Here is a 16366-nt window from a genome sequence, read left to right on the forward strand (position 1 = left end):
CCGGCCTTGCCTGCCCCTGTCAGAGGACCCTGGCCACAAGGTTCACTCGGCCTGGGTTCCCTCCTGGACACTGGGCAGCAGACCCACTGCAGTAAGAACCAGAGAGAGCCCTGCCCTGCTTCACTCCAGGGAGCTGGAGGTGCACAGGGCGAGGTCACGGTTTCCTCTCAGAACAAATCCCCATCACCTGCACCGATTCTGGACTCTTCAGGCCCAGCACCTCCTAGAACATGTTTGCAGGTAGGGAGCAGGGAAAGCCGGAACCGAGACCCACATTAAGCCTAGGGCCTTGAAGAGCCGCTCGCCTGCTGGGAGTGGAGGGGAAGCCGACGCCCAGACCCAGCCACCTGTGGGGGCAGGGACTTCAAGCTGGGAAGCTGACCGAGCGGGGGACCCCCCGGGACATCAGAGCAGGCGCAGAACTACACAGAAGCCCCACAGGAGACCCACAGAGTCACAGTGACAAAGCCAAGTCCTCATAACCACACAAGAAGTGAACTCCCTGGGGAGACTACGATGCCACGGGCCAGCGCTGTAGAGACCCAGGATCAGGAGACAAGAAGAGAATGAAAGTACGACATAAATCGGTTAAAGTTGATTCAGAAGATAAAAGAAGGCGTCAAACCCACAATAAAAGCAGAAGACAATAGGAAACAAGAACAGGTAGATTTGAAAAAAAAATTAAACATGACACTTTTTTCTAGAAATGAAAAATATAATGGTCAAGAAGGCATCTAACACTTGAATTTTATAACAGGTTAGACACAGAGCAAAGGGGGTTTGGGAGATAATGGAGGGAATGACCCACAGGGTAGCCCTAGAGGTGAAGAGGTGCGGGGAGGGAGAGCCAGAGAGGGAGGGAGAGGGTCCAACACCTGTCTGGTCAGGAACTGCACCAGACAGAATATCTGTTGATGCTCACTGTGCCCAGGTGTCTGGTATCTGTTACCTCAGTGAACCTTCTGAGAGCCCCCGAAGTGGACACTGAGATTACTCCACTGGATGGCAGAGGAAACTGGGCCCCAAGGTCAGGCCCGAGGGACTGGAACGTGGCAGAGGAGCCCAGTCGAGAGCAGAGTGGGACTGACCATGGACAGCAAGTCACCTGTCCGCCCTCCAGCTCCTCCAGGCTCCATCCCCCACAGGTTCGGGGGCTCTGTCCCCTGGCTCAGGTTTGTGTTGGCGACAGTAAGGAGTTCAGCGAGTACCCGTGGGGGCCGTGCCCGGGGGTCAGGTGTCAGTGGGCTGTCTTTCCACAGAAGAGCAGGAAGGGGCGTCCAAGTGCCCGGCACTGGCCACCCTGCCGTGAGCCCTGGGACCTTGCGCTGTCGGCCTGCCCAGCCCTCCTCTGGACAGCACCTACTTCGTGCCAATAGAACACACTTTCCATCCATGGCCGGGTTCCACGTGGCCCAGCTGCGGCCTCTCGCAGGAAGACTGGCAGATCCGACTTTTCCCTGATGGGTGCATCAGCGCCCTTGGCCCGAATCAGCCTGGTTCACTCCCAGACACTGGACACCACTGCTCCTCCCGGAATGACCGGAACCTGAAACACTACCACCTGCTTGAGCAGGGGCAGGGCGGGCAGTCGGCACGAACCTCCACACCCACAGGCAGCCATGTCTGCCCTCCCACCACGGGCCGGCCCTCCCAGCATCTGTCCTCGGCTGCAGGCCTCCCCGGGGACACGGACAGTTCCTGGGAGCCCCAGGACTTTCTTTCTCTCTCACCCTTCATTGGCTACTAAAGACAGAGCGAGCTGCCCAGTGGATGCCCGCAGCCGTCAATTCGCATTAGCCCAGCCGGAGCGTCAGCACCGATGGCACCATGACACTGGTGTCTGCCGGGCCCCAGGTGATCTCAGAGCACCCCACCAGCGCCTGCGTGCCCGCACTCTGCCCCTCTGCTGCAGGGCACTCCAGCCCGCCCCACGTGCGCTTCTCGGGGGCCCAGGGCCTCTGTTGAGGAGCGCGGCCAATTAGGCGAGCTCTTCTTTCAAGAGCCCAAGACCCAGGACTGGTGAAGAGGAGAAGTCCCCACAGAAGCAGCCACTCTTTAAGTGGCTCCACAAGGACGTTTCCACCACGCGGCAGGGACACTCATAAGTCAGCGCTACTTCACAGTTAATTATCTTTAATGGCAAGTGCTGTGAAATCTGAAATCTCAAACCAAGGGCATAGATGGGTTTCAGTCCATGCTGACTTACAAGTGGCCACATACCTCTCCTGAGGGGACCAAGTCTGCTGCTCCGGGAGCAGTTCGTCAGCTGCCCCGAGGCCGGGAGGAGCCATGAGGAGCAGGGAGCAGAGAGCAGCCTCCCTCCCTCACTGACAGCTTGCGCAGGAGCCAGCCTGGCCATGCTGGACACAGGTGTCGGGGGACTTAAATCACACCATGAAGCACCGTGCTCCTGTCTATCCCCAAATATGTCTTTAAATAATGAGAATCAAGTATGTCCCCCGACCCCCCGGGAGCCGTGATTTCAGGGACCGCTCGTCCTCACCACTTCAGCGATTATGACACACGGGGAAGAAAGGCTCGTCTTCCGGTACCTTCTCTGCCTGGCTTATCTGTGACTGATCTTTCCTGGGAACACACCATTACGACGACGGCGGCGACTTGCGACAATGCCAACTTTGCCACCACCTCCCATCGGCATCTCCAGCCAAAGGGGGCCCATCACCGGCCACCCTTTCTCCCCGGCATAGAGAGTCCCCAGACGCTGCCAGACGCGACCCACGCTGCCCACCAGAAGTGAGGATGCGCCTCACTCGACTCACCGGCCCGACGCCACTGTGAAGGATCCTCAGTCCAGAAGCCGTCTCCAGCTGGTCCTTGTGGTCAGCTGTTAGGAGAGATCAAGAAGCAGAGGGGTCAGCCTAGAGCAGGGTCCTGGGGCACACAGCCGAGCAGCCTCCTGCCCTAACAAGTCCTGAGGGGGAGATGCCCCAGGCCCCCATCCCGCTGCGCTGTCCTGACGAGCCCTGCCCGTGAGGGGTGGTGGTCAGGACGCTGAGGCCTTGATGAAACTGTAGGGAGTCCCGCTTTGAAAACCAGAGTCTCTTTAAAAATGAGGCGGTTATTGATTATGCCATCACTGGGGACAGTGTTCCAGTAGCTAGCGTCGTGTCACCTGCAGGCAGGGCTGCAAGTGTGCCCCCCACCCCCGTCACAACGCAGAGCCACCCAGTTCCCTCCTCAGGCCCCAGCGAGAAGCCAGCAGATGGCCCTGCTCTGAGGCCAGCCCCCCGGCCCCTGCCTAGCTGTGACGAGGACGACTTCCAGGGATGGGCCACCTCACTGCCACGCCAGAGGCCACGAGCTGTGGACACAATCAGCCAATGCATACAGAAGCGCTGTTACCCCAGTGCTGCAGCAGACCACTGCCCCTCAGCACTGCCCTTGTGCCCCACTCTGCGGAAGTCCTCTCTGACAAAGTCCCTGTCACTCTGGAAATGGAAACTAGAAAAAGAGGGAACTTTACTGGAAACCCCACGGGTGGCCGGGCGGCCGGGAAGGGGCAGTCCCCTTCACTCTGTGACACTCCCGCCCGAGTCCTGGTGGGGAAGCCACCTTCAGAGCCACACACGGCCACCCAGCTGCAGCCCTCCCCCGGGGCTGCCACCATCTAGGACAAAGTCTCCCCTTGAACAAATGGATGTCATTGTTTCCCCCCCCACAGGTAATCTCCCAGGCTCTGGAGGACCGAGGCTGGCATGGAAGTGGCTGGGCTGGAGCAGAAAGCTCTGGGACAGGGGTGGCACCAGGGCCGGGGGGGCGGGCACCGTGGATGGAAGGGAGGACTTGTTAAGGCACACACGGCCACCAGTTTAACGGCCTCCTGCAACAAAGGAAGCATTGCCACTCAATGGCAAGCTCTTTGGGGTGGGATAATAGTGAACTCTTAAATAGGCTTAGGAAGAGAAAGTGCATAAGAATGAATTAAAACTCCCTGGTGTGGCCACAGAGCAGGGACAGATTTCAGAGCCAGCTCAACAGCAAGGTGGGATGATCCAGTCGGGGCAACGGCTTCTACTGGAGGCCAGGTGGCGAGTGCTCACAGGGCCCCGTCTGAGCAGGAGGAGGGTGGTGGGCGGGGTGGCGGGGGCTACAGAAGCAGGCAGAGAGCAGGGTCCAGAGGACACAGGTCACTGTCACTGCTTCTGAAGGGTGGGAGGGCCTCAGCCCTGCCTGGAAGCCGACCTAGACTGAGAGGCAGCTGTAGGAAGTGGCCGCTGCGGCCGTCAGACCCTGTGACAGATCTGGTGCTCTGGGGGACTTCAGGGGCTCCTTACCCTGCTATCCTAAGATTCCCTTTGGGCGGTGTGCAAGAGTGGTTTTTGATAAATCAGTCTGAGATGATTCACTCAATACAAAGAATAACCCGAGGGATCGCAAAGCGTCGTCAGGGTTTCATTGGCAGTGTGGGACCTGACCGCCAGACTGGACCTCCCGGAGCTGAGGCACCGGGACACTGAGCCACATCGCTGACACGGGCTCCCAGACGGCCATGAGACCTGCAGGGCAGAGTCTGCCCCACCTGCCCGTTTCCAGGCCAGGGCCTGTGCGTCGGTGCTCAAATGCTTGGGTGGTTTTCCAACAGGCCCAGACGCGTGTCTCTGGGTGCTTGTGGCATGTCTGCAAACCGCCCCGACTGCTCCTCAACCTAGTTTGGTCAAAACCACCAGCAGTGCCGCAGACAACCTGACCGGGCGTTTGAGCCCTGTTGTTCTTAAAATACCAATGAGTTTCAAGTCAGGGGAGGGACTGGTTTGCTTCCTAAGTAATTCAAGGCTCAACTCTGAATAAAAATAGGAATAATAAAGTCCCTACCACCAATGAAAGGCTGGCAGCCACTAGAGGTTTTCCTTACCTGGCCCCCAGAATCACCTGGACCTCGGGTTTCAGCAGGTGCTTTTGAAACAGAACACCCACGTTCCACAGTAGTGCACCGAGACTAAGGCGGGTCTCTATATTCTAGGATCTGGCCATGGTGACCCTGGGCCTTCCCCTCACCAGGGCCAGCGGCCACCAGTCACGAACAGCGTCCCCAGTAGTTTCCTGGCATGTGCTCCCTGAGGAGCAAGAGCTGAATGCACGTGACAGGGTGTCACTGAGACCTGAATGCAGCACCCAGGGAGCCCTTTGTCAAAATAAAAGGAGAAGGCTGCAGGTGGAAAGTCCTGGGCCACCAGGGGGCTCCGTGGCAGTGTGAAAACACAGTGAGGGGGACACAGGCGGAGGTGGGATGCTCCCAGGTGGCGGTGGGATGAGGCTGTTGGGTAATGGCAGGATGGGCCTGGCAAGGGCAGCCTCTTACCTGGGAAATCAAAGTCAGCCACTGGGGATCCCCTCATTCAACCAGGGTCCCCAGGATACCATGAGTAGCTCTGACCCGCCCCCTGAGTGCCCACTCGGGCGTGTGGCTGGGAGGGAGGCGCTGTCTTGGGAGCAGCAGGGCAGTCCCCTGGCTGCGGCTGCCCTTGTACTCTGCTCTGTGCCCTGTGCTCCACATGCACAGGGGAGGCTGCAGCCTGGAGCTCCCCCGACCTCTGCACCCGTCAGGGCCTCTGGGTGCTTGTGTGTCGTACTGCTGGCCAACTGGCCTTCTGTTTCCAGCCTTAGAAGGACACAAGCTCACTAGAGCTGCTGTGCCTAAAAGACTGACCAGAACAATTCTACGGGAGGAGAAGTTTATTTGGGGCTCATGGTTTCAGAGGTCTCAGTTCACAGACAGCAGACTGGGTTCCTCAGGTCTCAAGGTGAGGCTAAATATCATGGAGGAAGAATCTGGCGGAGCGAGGCGGCTCACGTGACAACCAGAAAGCCAAGAGAGACTGCACTCGCCCGATGCACACACCCGGTCACCCTGAGGTCCTCCTCCAGCCCTAACACCTGCACAGTGACCACCCAGGTGATCCCGCCAGGGGATGAATTCTGTGACTGGGGAAGACTCACAACCTAATCGGTCCTCCTCTGCACCTTCTGGCACCGTCTCACCCGTGAGCTTTCGAGGGACACCTCACATCCAAACCCAACAGCTGCTGTTTCCAAAACCGCCACGAGAGCAGAGCCGCCTCCTCTTTTCTGCCAGTGAGCTTCCCTCCGACGCTCTAAAGGTGCTGATAAAGCCACCCAGACGCTCCCTAACAGAGGCCCTCCACAGGCCACACAGGCTCCTCCTGAGAAGTCGCCAGCCACACCCTCTGCCATTTCGAAGGTCCACAGAGGGAGCCTTCACAGTGCTTCAGTTTCCCTTATGAAACCCCAACACTTGCTTGATGAGTGGCTGGAAGCTTAGGTGGGGCCCAGGCTCCCAGGATGGCCATGACCATCAGTGTGTCTTTGGGACTGCAGCTGCCAGAGCTATCCCTGTGGAGAGCAGGCTGCACCTGCCCTGGGATCCATGGTGTGCAGGACAGCAGTCCTTAGGTTGTACCTGCCCTGGGGGATCCATGGTGTGCAGGACAGCAGTCCTCAGGCTGCACCTGCCCTAGTGACTCCATGGTGTGTAGAACAGCAGTCCTCAGGCTGCACCTGCCCTAGTGACTCCATGGTGTACAGAACAGCAGTCCTCAGGCTGTGCCTGCCCTAGTGACTCCATGGTGTACAGAACAGCAGTCCTCAGGCTGCACCTGCCCTAGTGACTCCATGGTGTACAGAACAGCAGTCCTCAGGCTGTGCCTGCCCTAGTGACTCCATGGTGTGTGGAACAGCAGTCCTCAGGCTGTGCCTGCCCTAGTGACTCCATGGTGCATAGAACAGCAGCTCTCAGGCTGTGCCTGCCCTAGTGACTCCATGGTGTACAGAACAGCAGCTCTCAGGCTGTGCCTGCTTAGAGTGATTCCATTTCATAAAGCAGTAGTCTGTCTTAGCTATTCCCTTTTTAGTCCTAGTGCCAAGGTATAATGATTTTACACCTTGTTTGTACAAGTAAACCACCGCCGTCTTCCCAACACAATCATAAGGCACAAACTAATCGTGCTATTAAACGTAGCCACCTATGATCTTATCAAATCAAATTGGAAGTGCATGGATGCATGGGCTTATCAAACCCTTATCTGAAAAACCAGGCTCATGAGCTCATCCAACATGTCAGACTGGTGAATGAAGTCACACCCTCACCTAAGGCCCATGAAAGGCAGATCCCCCAATACGGGACGTGGAGGTACCCTGATGCCATCATCTGGTCCTCATCATGAGCCTTGCCTGGGAAATTCACCACAGTGGACCTACCTCCAGTTTCCAGCTCAGCGTAGCTTCTCCTGCCCATGACGGCGTTTCCCAGCCCCCTCCAGGGTGCACCTCAGCCGATGCCTCCTGCAGACCTCTGGAACCGCTGCCCGTCCTTAAGCCCCTCTCTGGCCCTGACAGCGAAGTGGCGTTCTTTCTGCTCAGCCTCCTGAGCCCGGCAGCTGCTTTGACCCTTCCTACTGTAACCTACAGGTACCATCCCATAAAGTGCCACCCCTGGCTGGGTGGTACAGACACTTTACTGCGGCTGCCCGGCTCTGGACTACCTGGTAAGCTGCCAGTACCTGGTGACCTGCAGCTGCTGAGAGTGGTGCACCTGTGCGTTTACTGTTGCTCCAGAGTCTGCCGCTGTGGAAAGATAGCGATGGATGGCGTAGGCTGAGGCATGGCCTGCTCTCCCCGTACGGCAGCCAGGGGTGCAAATCACAGAAGGTGCTATTGCTCACTGCTCTAAAATGCCAGCAATGGAGCTGGTGTGGTGGTGCACACCTCTGATCCCACGGCTCGGGAGGCTGAGGCAGGAGGACTGCGAGTTCAAAACCAGCCTCAGCAAAAGTGGGGCACTAAGCAACTCAGTGAGACCCTGCCTCTCATAAAATACAAAATAGGGCTGGGGTGTGGCTCAGTGGTCAAGTGCCCCTGAGTGCAAGCCCCTGTACCCCCTCCCCTTAAAAGCAGTGACGGCAGGGCTCTATGCATGCACGGGCTTCCCCAGGCCACACGCCAGCAGGGCGTCCCTCTGCCTTCCCCCATGGCCTTCCCTCCGTGGCCACCCTCCTCCACATAGGCAGAGTGCTCCTGTGCCCCGGCCCCCTCGGCCCTTTCCTTGGGGTGCTGCCTCTGCTCCTAGCTGCTCCCTCAGCCTGGCCGCGGGGCACTCTGTGAACACTCTGCTGGTCCTGGCTGTCACCGCCAGCCCCCGTCAGGGGTAGCCAGATGGAGCATGGCTGATGATGGCCCCCTCCACCCGCCCCTCACTCGCTCCCCCACTGGCTCACTCAGGCATGGCTTGTGCCAGGCCCCGGGGCCCTGGCGGGGTGAACAGGTCTCCTTGTCACTGGGGTGTGACGGGACGAGCAGGTGGGGCTGGGGGGTCTGTCCTGGGGGGTCTGTCCCGGCACGTGTGGTCTGGGAGAGTCCGTGGGAGTCCCTGGGTGTGCCCGCCTGTCTTGAGGCGTGCAGGTCAGATGCGGCAGCTGCCCATGGCACGTGGGCTTCTCTCGTGACCTGAGCCCGCCTTGCTCCCAGGGATCCCCTCTGGGCCTGTTAGAGCTCACCTGGCCATGCCGGCCACCAGATGCGGGGCACTGACTGCAAGCCTCTCATTAACCAGCCACAGCAGAGGCCGCAGTGGGCCCAGGAGCAGGCTGTGGTGCGGCAGGGCTTCCCTCTGACCACCGTTCTCCCTCCTGCTCTAGGGCAGCAGCAGCAGCCAGACGTCATGGTCCTGGTGACCTGGCCAGCACCACCAGTGGCTTTCCCAGAGGAAGTGGGAGGTTTGACCTGACGCTCTGCTGCCTGAGGCCATGTGCCCCCATGACAGTTCACCCTGGGCTGCGATGGCCCCAGCACCCAACCCCCTGGTTCACATCAGGACGTGTCACGTTCTTCAGGAAACCCAGCAGTGCCCGGAAGAGAGGCCGGGAGGACGGTCCCCAGAGGACACCCGCCTCCAAAGCCTGCTGGCCTGCTTCTCACTGGAGAAGCCTCTGGGAACTGGTGCCCGGTCCCACCCCACCTGCAGTCCTCCTGCCTGTGGAGGAGGGTGCTGGCCGTGGCCGGGAGCTCTGCTGTGGCCTGCTGCCGCCCCGGGCGCCAGCTGCCCTCCTGTCGTGCCCCTTGCTCGCCGTGGAAATCCCTCACCAGGAGGCGACGTGACTCTCCTGGTGTGTGAATGCTGCACAGCTGGCCCGGGCAGCTCGGCCTTCTGTGCCTCCCGTCCTCTGCCTCTCCCTTGGAGCTGGACTAGACCTACGGGAAGAGGAGCGGGAGTGCCTGGCCGCCCGGGGGTCTACCCCTGCCCTCCTTGGCAGGCCCTGCTCTCTCGGCCGGCTCAGCGGTGGGGCCCTTGGATGGCAGCGTCTCTGTGGCCTGTGGTGAGGCCGGGGGGTGTTCAGGTCGGGCGCCTCCTGCCGGTGCTCCTTGCTCTCACTCCTGTCCGCAAGCTCCGACACAAGGCTGCGTTTTTAAAGTCTCTCTGGGGCATTTTGAGGAGGGACAAGGAGGGAAAGCCTGGCCCAGCCAGATGTTCCTTGAGGTGCAGGTTATTTCTTAGTCAAGCACTGGACTCTGGGGGCCTTGAGAGCTGGCCAGCGGCCAGGAGGAGACGAGGGGAGGCTGCCTGGCTGGAGGCAGAGAGCAACGAGAAAGGCTTTTTTTTTTTTTTTTATCTTTCTGGGAGACAAAAAGGGTTTCCAAACACAAAAAAGAAGCCCTTTAAAATTAAATTCACTAGATGAAGGATATGCAAATCACCTGAAGAAGCGGAACTGTAATGTACTCAACACTCTGCAATAGCCTGTTTAATTAGTATTTTAATTTATCAGAATAATTCTTTGCACTTGACAATTTATGCAGCATTCCATATAATTAAGCGTGTAGCGACAGCAGAATGATCTCCTCCTCTCTTTATCCCGCTATTCTAACCTGCGAGAAAGTGCAGAAGTCTCCTCTGTGATCTAAATCACAATGGGGCGACCTGGTGGCTTTGCTCCACGAGAAAGCCGAGCAGAGAGGCATGGGTGGGCCTGTCACCTGGGGACCCTGGCTGGGCTCTGGGTGGCACGGTTGGTGTCCCCTCCAGGGCTCCTGCTCAGCGGGGAGCGATCCGTCCTGCACACACGTGGGCCCAGCTGCCACTCAAGCAGTGGGTGAGGGGTCTGTGTCTACCTGGCCCCGCCTTGAACCCATGGGCCCCCACCCTGAGGGCCCCCCGACTCAAAGTGGCCCAGCGACGTCAAGCTCCCTTGCTGTTCAGGGTCCTTAGGGACTCACCCTGTGCGTGACCCTCCTCTTCCAGTAGCCCCACCTCTCAAGTTTCCACCAGCACCACGGGCAGAGACCTGGCCTTCCAGACCTGGGACATTCCATACCCAGACTGTGTCAGCTACGCTACTGCAGGAGGAAGTGTCCCTTCTCCAGACCTCTCAGCCTCCAGGCCCCCACCTGCCCCAGGGCCTGTGTCCTGCTGCCTGCTCCTGGTCCTCGCTGGGACCCAGGCCTGCACAGGACCCGCACCTCGGGGGAGCAGCCTGTGCCCTCCTGCTCTCCTCTCCATGTCTGGCCCCCGCTCCCTGCTGGTCCTGCTCTTCTGAACCCTCATCTCCCTGTGGCAAGAGGTCACTTGGGAAATCACCCATTTCGCTCTTTCCCATCTGGGGAATGCTGATTTCCCCAGCCGCCATGAGACGCCCTCCACTGCGCCTCCACTCCCTGGGCAGCACACTTGGTCACTGTGTCCTGCGTCCAGCTGCTGCTTCCCACACAGAGCCGCACGGGACATGGTGTGGGTGCCCCAGGCACGTGTAGGCAGGCAGGCTGTCCTGGCTGCTGGGCTCTTGGTACTTGGGAATCCTGCCCTTCTGACGGGGTCCGCCCTGAGGTCCTGAGGCACAGCCTGCGCAGGCCTCCACCCACACAGCAAATGGAAAAGCAGATTGTGCACCAGCAGATGAGGTGGAGCAGGTAGCCAAAGCTGTCAGATTGATGACACGGGAGGCCCGCCTGGAGCCCCATGTGCTCAGCAGGGCTGGTGGGATTTCCATCCTCCAAATCCTGTGGCTAAATGCACTTCTTTTCTCTGTAAATGACCCAGCTCCAGGCAGTTTGCTATAGCAATGGAAAATGGGCTAATACAATTACTCGCACATTCTTTTGCCTGGGTAAATAATGAAGCTGCCTGTAAACAATGACAGGTTTGTGTCAATTGTCAGCATCAGAATGGACTATTTCATGTCAGTCCCTACAATAATAAATACAATAATGACAGCTAGAGGTCAGGAGGGAGGGGTCTCACACTGTGCTGGTGACGGGGACATCATGAGATCCCAGAACCCTGACCTGTGCAGAGGCCTCCTCTGCATTCGAGAAATACTTCTGTGAGTCTATCTGTCCAGGCCTGGACCCGTAGCCAAGGACAACTACTTCGGCACCACGCCCCTCGTTCTGCCCGTGGACCCCCATGCTGGTCCACTTGCCCCGAGGACACGATGGCAGGTGACTCTCCTGTGGGAGCAGGACAGAGCGTTGCAGACCTGGGTGGTGCAGGGTGGGCACATGGGCAGCAGCAGGGCTCCTGGTCCTCTAGGGGTGGCACCTGCCGTTGGGGGTGCAGGGATGTTCAGAGTGCCACCACGTGCTTGAGCCCCAGAGCTGCGACACCAGCAGGTGGCGGGGACCCGCAGCTCCTCCCAACCCTCGGGGACCACCGTGTGCCTGGGTCCTCTGCCAACTGGGTCTGCGCAGGACGCATGGCACACCCCCGGTCCCTGACTGCTGTCTCCCATGGGGCCTTGGTAAACGTACGTCTGTGGTGGGCTCAGCCCGCCCAAGCTCTCTCCAGCACTGTGGTCTCCTCAGCTCCAGAGGTCAAGAGGACCCGTCTCACAAGCCCCCGCGGGTCCCCTGGAGACCTCAGGATGCTGCCCCCAGAGGACGCTGCCCGCCAGGCCTCCTGCTTGCAGCCCTGCACACAGGCTGTGCTGTCTCCAGCTCTGCCGGACAGTCACTCGCCACAGCATGCTTGGCTTAGATGGTCCTCACCGCTCACTGTCAACCCTGCATCTCAGATCTCACGGGACGGCCTTCCTCCTCCTGACGTGAATCCCCCAGAACTGACCCAGATGCGGTTGTGGAGACTGGGCCCCGGCTCTGCTTGAGCACTTGGGGTACTCTGGGTGGTCTGGGGACTGCGATGTCCCCAGAGTCGTGTGTGCTGGAAGCTTGGTGCTCCGTGGGCTGCTGAGGGGAGAGACCCACAGGAGGTGGGCTGGTGGGAAGCCGCTGGTCACTGGCACCCTGGTTAGTTCCCACATCAGCAAGGTGTTTCCTTTTATCTATTTATTTTTGGGGGGAGGTACCAGGGATTGAACTCGGGGGAGCCCACCACTGAGTCACACCCCCAGCCCTGTTGTATTTTCTTCAGAGACAGGTCTCACTGAGTTGCTTAGCGCCTGGCTTTTGCTGAGGCTGGCTCTGAACTCAGGATCCTCCTGGCTCAGCCTCCTGAGCTGCTGGGTTATAGGTGTGCGCCACTAACGAGGTGTTTTTGAGCAAGTCTGGACCCTGAATCTCCTGCTTCCTGTCTCACCAGGTGATCTCTACCTGTGCTACCGCCACTTTGACACTATCCTCCACTCTGGGCCCTCAGCAGAGGCCGAGCAGACGGGGCCACCAGCCTGGACTCCCAGGCTCCCCCCTCCTCCCCTGGTCAGCTAGACACACCTTTCTCCTTCACAAAGCCCCGCCTTCAGGTGCTGATCTGGTGACAAGAAAGGAAATACTGAGGCCATCTCCAGTTCTAGGTCGATGCCTGTCCCCTCAGAAGCACAGACGTCTATCTTCCGGTGCCACTGTGGCTGCTGAGGTAGCCAAAAGGCCCCTGCGTCCCCTGCTGGATGCTTCAAGGCTTTCTCTGGGTGCTCTCAGCACCCAGAGTCTAGGTGAAGAGTTCTCCTCTCCCAAGAGACAACCTGGTGGTGTTCGCCAGGGATGAGCTTCTCAGCCGTCACGTTGGGACTCCTGGTAAAGAGACGGGCATTCCTGCAAGTGTCCCCTGGGCTCTTAGACTCTCCTGACGTTTCTCTTGTCCCCTGAAGGCCACCTTCCGCAGCAGTTCTTCAGGCCTGTTTCTGTCACTGATTTCCTCTTCAGCCCTGTCAGATCTGCTCTAAACTCGTCTCTCAACTTAAAGTTTCAATATGCTTCATATTTTAGAAATTCTGTTCTTTCAAAACTTCTGGCCATTTTAAGACTTTTGCTCTTTAGGTTGTACTGAGTTTCCGCTCACATTTTTGTGACTGCAGTAATCTGCATGGACTCAAGCTCTAGGTCCAACGGTTGTGATCCCCGACGTTCTCTTTCAGCTGACTCGCTCATGGTACCTGAGGTGTTTTTAGGTTCTCTACTGTGGTCCGCAGTTCTTGGAATTCTACCTGCGGGAATTCTTAGAGGTCAGAGATGAGAACCTGTGTTTCCTTCTTCCAGCATCTGGGGGCCCTGAAGACGTGGGATCAGGTTTCTGTTTGTTTGGGTTTTGGTGCTGGGAGTTCAACCCTGAGCCACATCCCCAGCCTGGCTTCTTTTTATTTTGAGTCAGAGCCTCACTAAGTTGCTGAGCTGGCCTTGAACTTCTCCATCCTCCTGTCTCAGCCTCTGGGTCCCTGAGAGACAGGCATGTGTCACGATGCCCAGCCTGGGAACATTTTTACCTGAACTCTGTGCCCACCCAGTGGTGTGAGGCTGGACTGCTTTCCTGTGGACCAGTGTGGACCAGCTCCCTCCCACCCCCAGGCAGTGACAGAACACAGGCAGCCCCCTTCTGGGCGCCAGGGCAGCTGTGGGGTCTGCTTTCTGTGCACTGTCCTGCTCAGGTACAGCTCCTGGGCCCTGGCTTGGTGTGGCAGAGCTCCATCAGCCCGGCCATGTTGGACATGCCCAGCTCTTGCCTCCCACTCCTCACAGGCCACACGGTCACAAAGGCTGAGGTTCAAGTGCACCGGGGTTGGGAAACGCTCTCGCGATGAAGGTGGACATCAGCGGTCCCCGTGAGCCCTGAGGTTCCTGCTCGGGCTCAGTTTGGGACCTCCGTCACTGCTAGATACCCGGTGTGCTTGGAATCACGTCTCCACAGCCCCCATTCCAGCATCTGGGACTGTTTCTGGACAAGGGTCAGTGCCTACCTCTTCCAGGGTCCGACAGCGACAGGACGCCCAGGCAGCGTCCTGAAGAGTGTCTGTCCCACCCACTGTGCGCTGCACTCGCGGGAAAAGAACTGATTTCAGTTCAGTTGAGCACAGCCTCACGAGAAGCGGACGCGAAGACAATCTGCTGACGCTGTGTGACACCGAGGGAGACGCAAGCGCACCTGCTCAGGGGCCTCTGTTCCAGGCTGTCGGCCGCCGACTGTGCCTCGGGTGGGACCCTGGACCAGAGGGCAGGACACTGCTCCTTGCACAGTGCGTGGTGTGGACACTGGTCTCTCCCTCGCCAGCCCTCAGCAGCGCCTTCCAGCCTCTGGCTCAGCTCTGCGAGGAGCAGCGCTCACCCAGGACAGCCTGGGCTCTGGAGGGCCGAGTCTGGGGTCAGCAGGGCACACCTGTGAGGCCAGGCTGGGTCCTTTGGGCCTCAGGCTCCTTTGTGGTCACCAGAAGAGGAACCTTCATTTGGAAATGCTCTCCTTTGATTATCTTCTGTTCACAGGACAGACCCGAGGCCAGACTGGACGCTGACCTGGGAGTGTGGAGGTGGTCGCAGAGCTGCCCCGCTGAGGTGCAGGGCTCCCCGCCCGCGCCACACACGCCTGCCCAACACCACGGCCCTCCTGGGGAGGACACAGGAGCCAGAGGTCGGCTTGTTTCTGTGGTGCTGGGCTCTGGTCTCTCGCGTCCACTTTGACCTGGCCTGTCCAGGTCCTGTGTGAGGGGATGCGGGCACTCAGTAGGCAGAGAGTGGGGAAGGGCAAAGGTTGGTCCACAGCCCACGTGCCAGCTCACGAGGGCCTGCAGGCTGCTCTCCAGTCCTCCTGTGAACAACAAGACTGTCCCCCGGTCCCCCTGGGGAGCCTGCGGGCGGCAAGCGTGGAGCCCAGCCACGGGGTGGTAACGATGGCAGGCTGTGAAAGCCACATCAGCTCCAATTTCCAAGTCATTTTTCAAATTATTTTAATTAGATATTGTTTCAATCTCACTTACATTAATTTAATATCTGATATCAACATTTCAGCTTCCAATTTGCTCAAATGATTTTTTCCAGTCTGCCTGGTTGTCTGCAGTAATTTAAAATGCAATGTTTATCTTCAGCAATTTTCAACGCCTGGGTCCTGGGCAAACCGCTATGTTTGATATAAGTGACAGGAGGGGAGGCCCAAGGCCTGCATGGCGCTTAGGGACATGGAAGCCTGTCACCATGTCACTCATCTCTGGACCTCCAGTGTGCAGGAGCCCAAGGCCAGGGCTCCAGGCAATACCATCAAGATCCCCGTGAGTCTCAGCAAGCGCCCACGGTGGCCTTCCCAGTCAAAGGCAGATGGGAGTAAACAGAGACCTCGTGACACGATTTCTGAGGTTTCACTGTGAGCCCCAAACTGCCCAAAGCCCACTCCCTCCTGGACACTGTCACAGTAGCTGCAGATGCTAAGTCTCCTTATGCTTTGTCCCTTTCTCTGGCATCAGCCCGGAGCCCAGAAAGACACCCCAGTTACCAGGGCAGCATGAAGCCAACCGCACCTGGAGGAGGCTGCAGCCCCAGGACAAGGGCTCAGACCACAGGTGGCTGCACCTGAGAGCTGGAGAGGAGACAGACCTCAAGCCCCAGGGACAGCACAGGCCCAGAGTGGAGCCCGTCCACGGCAGAGATGCATGGTCAAGGCTGCAGGTGGGACAGGTGGACAGAGACCAGGTGGAGCCAGTCCATGGCAGGGACTCGTGGTCAGGGCAGCAGGTGGGAGGCGGGGACAGAGACCAGAGACCAGCCAGTCCATGGCAGAGACGCATGGTCAAGGCAGAAGATGGGATAGGGGGACAGAGACCAGGTGAAGCCGTCCATGGCAGGGACTCGTGGTCAGGGCAGCAGGTGGGAGGCGGGGACAGAGACCAGAGACCAGGACAGAGACCAGCCCGTCCAGGGCAGGGACGCACGGTCAGGGCAGCAGGCGAAGTCAGGTGTTGAGGGCGGGAAACTCCATGACAGAACAACAAGCAGAGGCGCTAGATGCCGACAGGTCAGACGTCCTGCAGGACAGCTGGCCCTGCAGCCACCGTGAGCCCCACAGGAAGCCCTGAGCCAGAGGAGCAGCACAGGGCACTAGGAGAACTGCAGGAGGCCGTGGGCACAGGAAGGCAAGGTGCACTTTTAAGGAGATTCCTACCGTGGCGAAGAGGGCAACACGGGGTTT

At 58.8% G+C, this 16366-nt stretch overlaps 1 protein-coding gene across 1 annotated transcript in view; it reads right to left on the reverse strand.

Annotated features, from left to right (window-relative positions):
- Window positions 1-16366, reverse strand: part of PTPRN2 (protein tyrosine phosphatase receptor type N2) — a 944635-nt gene that overhangs the window by 334570 nt on the left and 593699 nt on the right. The window contains exon 12 of the mRNA XM_081285260.1: window positions 2781-2845. Coding sequence (XP_081141386.1) covers window positions 2781-2845 — 65 coding nt within the window. The remainder of the gene's footprint in view (window positions 1-2780; window positions 2846-16366) is intronic.

This window comes from Spermophilus citellus (assembly GCF_964194105.1).
Source record: "Spermophilus citellus genome assembly, chromosome: 3".
In the NCBI taxonomy this organism is placed as follows: Eukaryota; Metazoa; Chordata; class Mammalia; order Rodentia; family Sciuridae; genus Spermophilus; species Spermophilus citellus.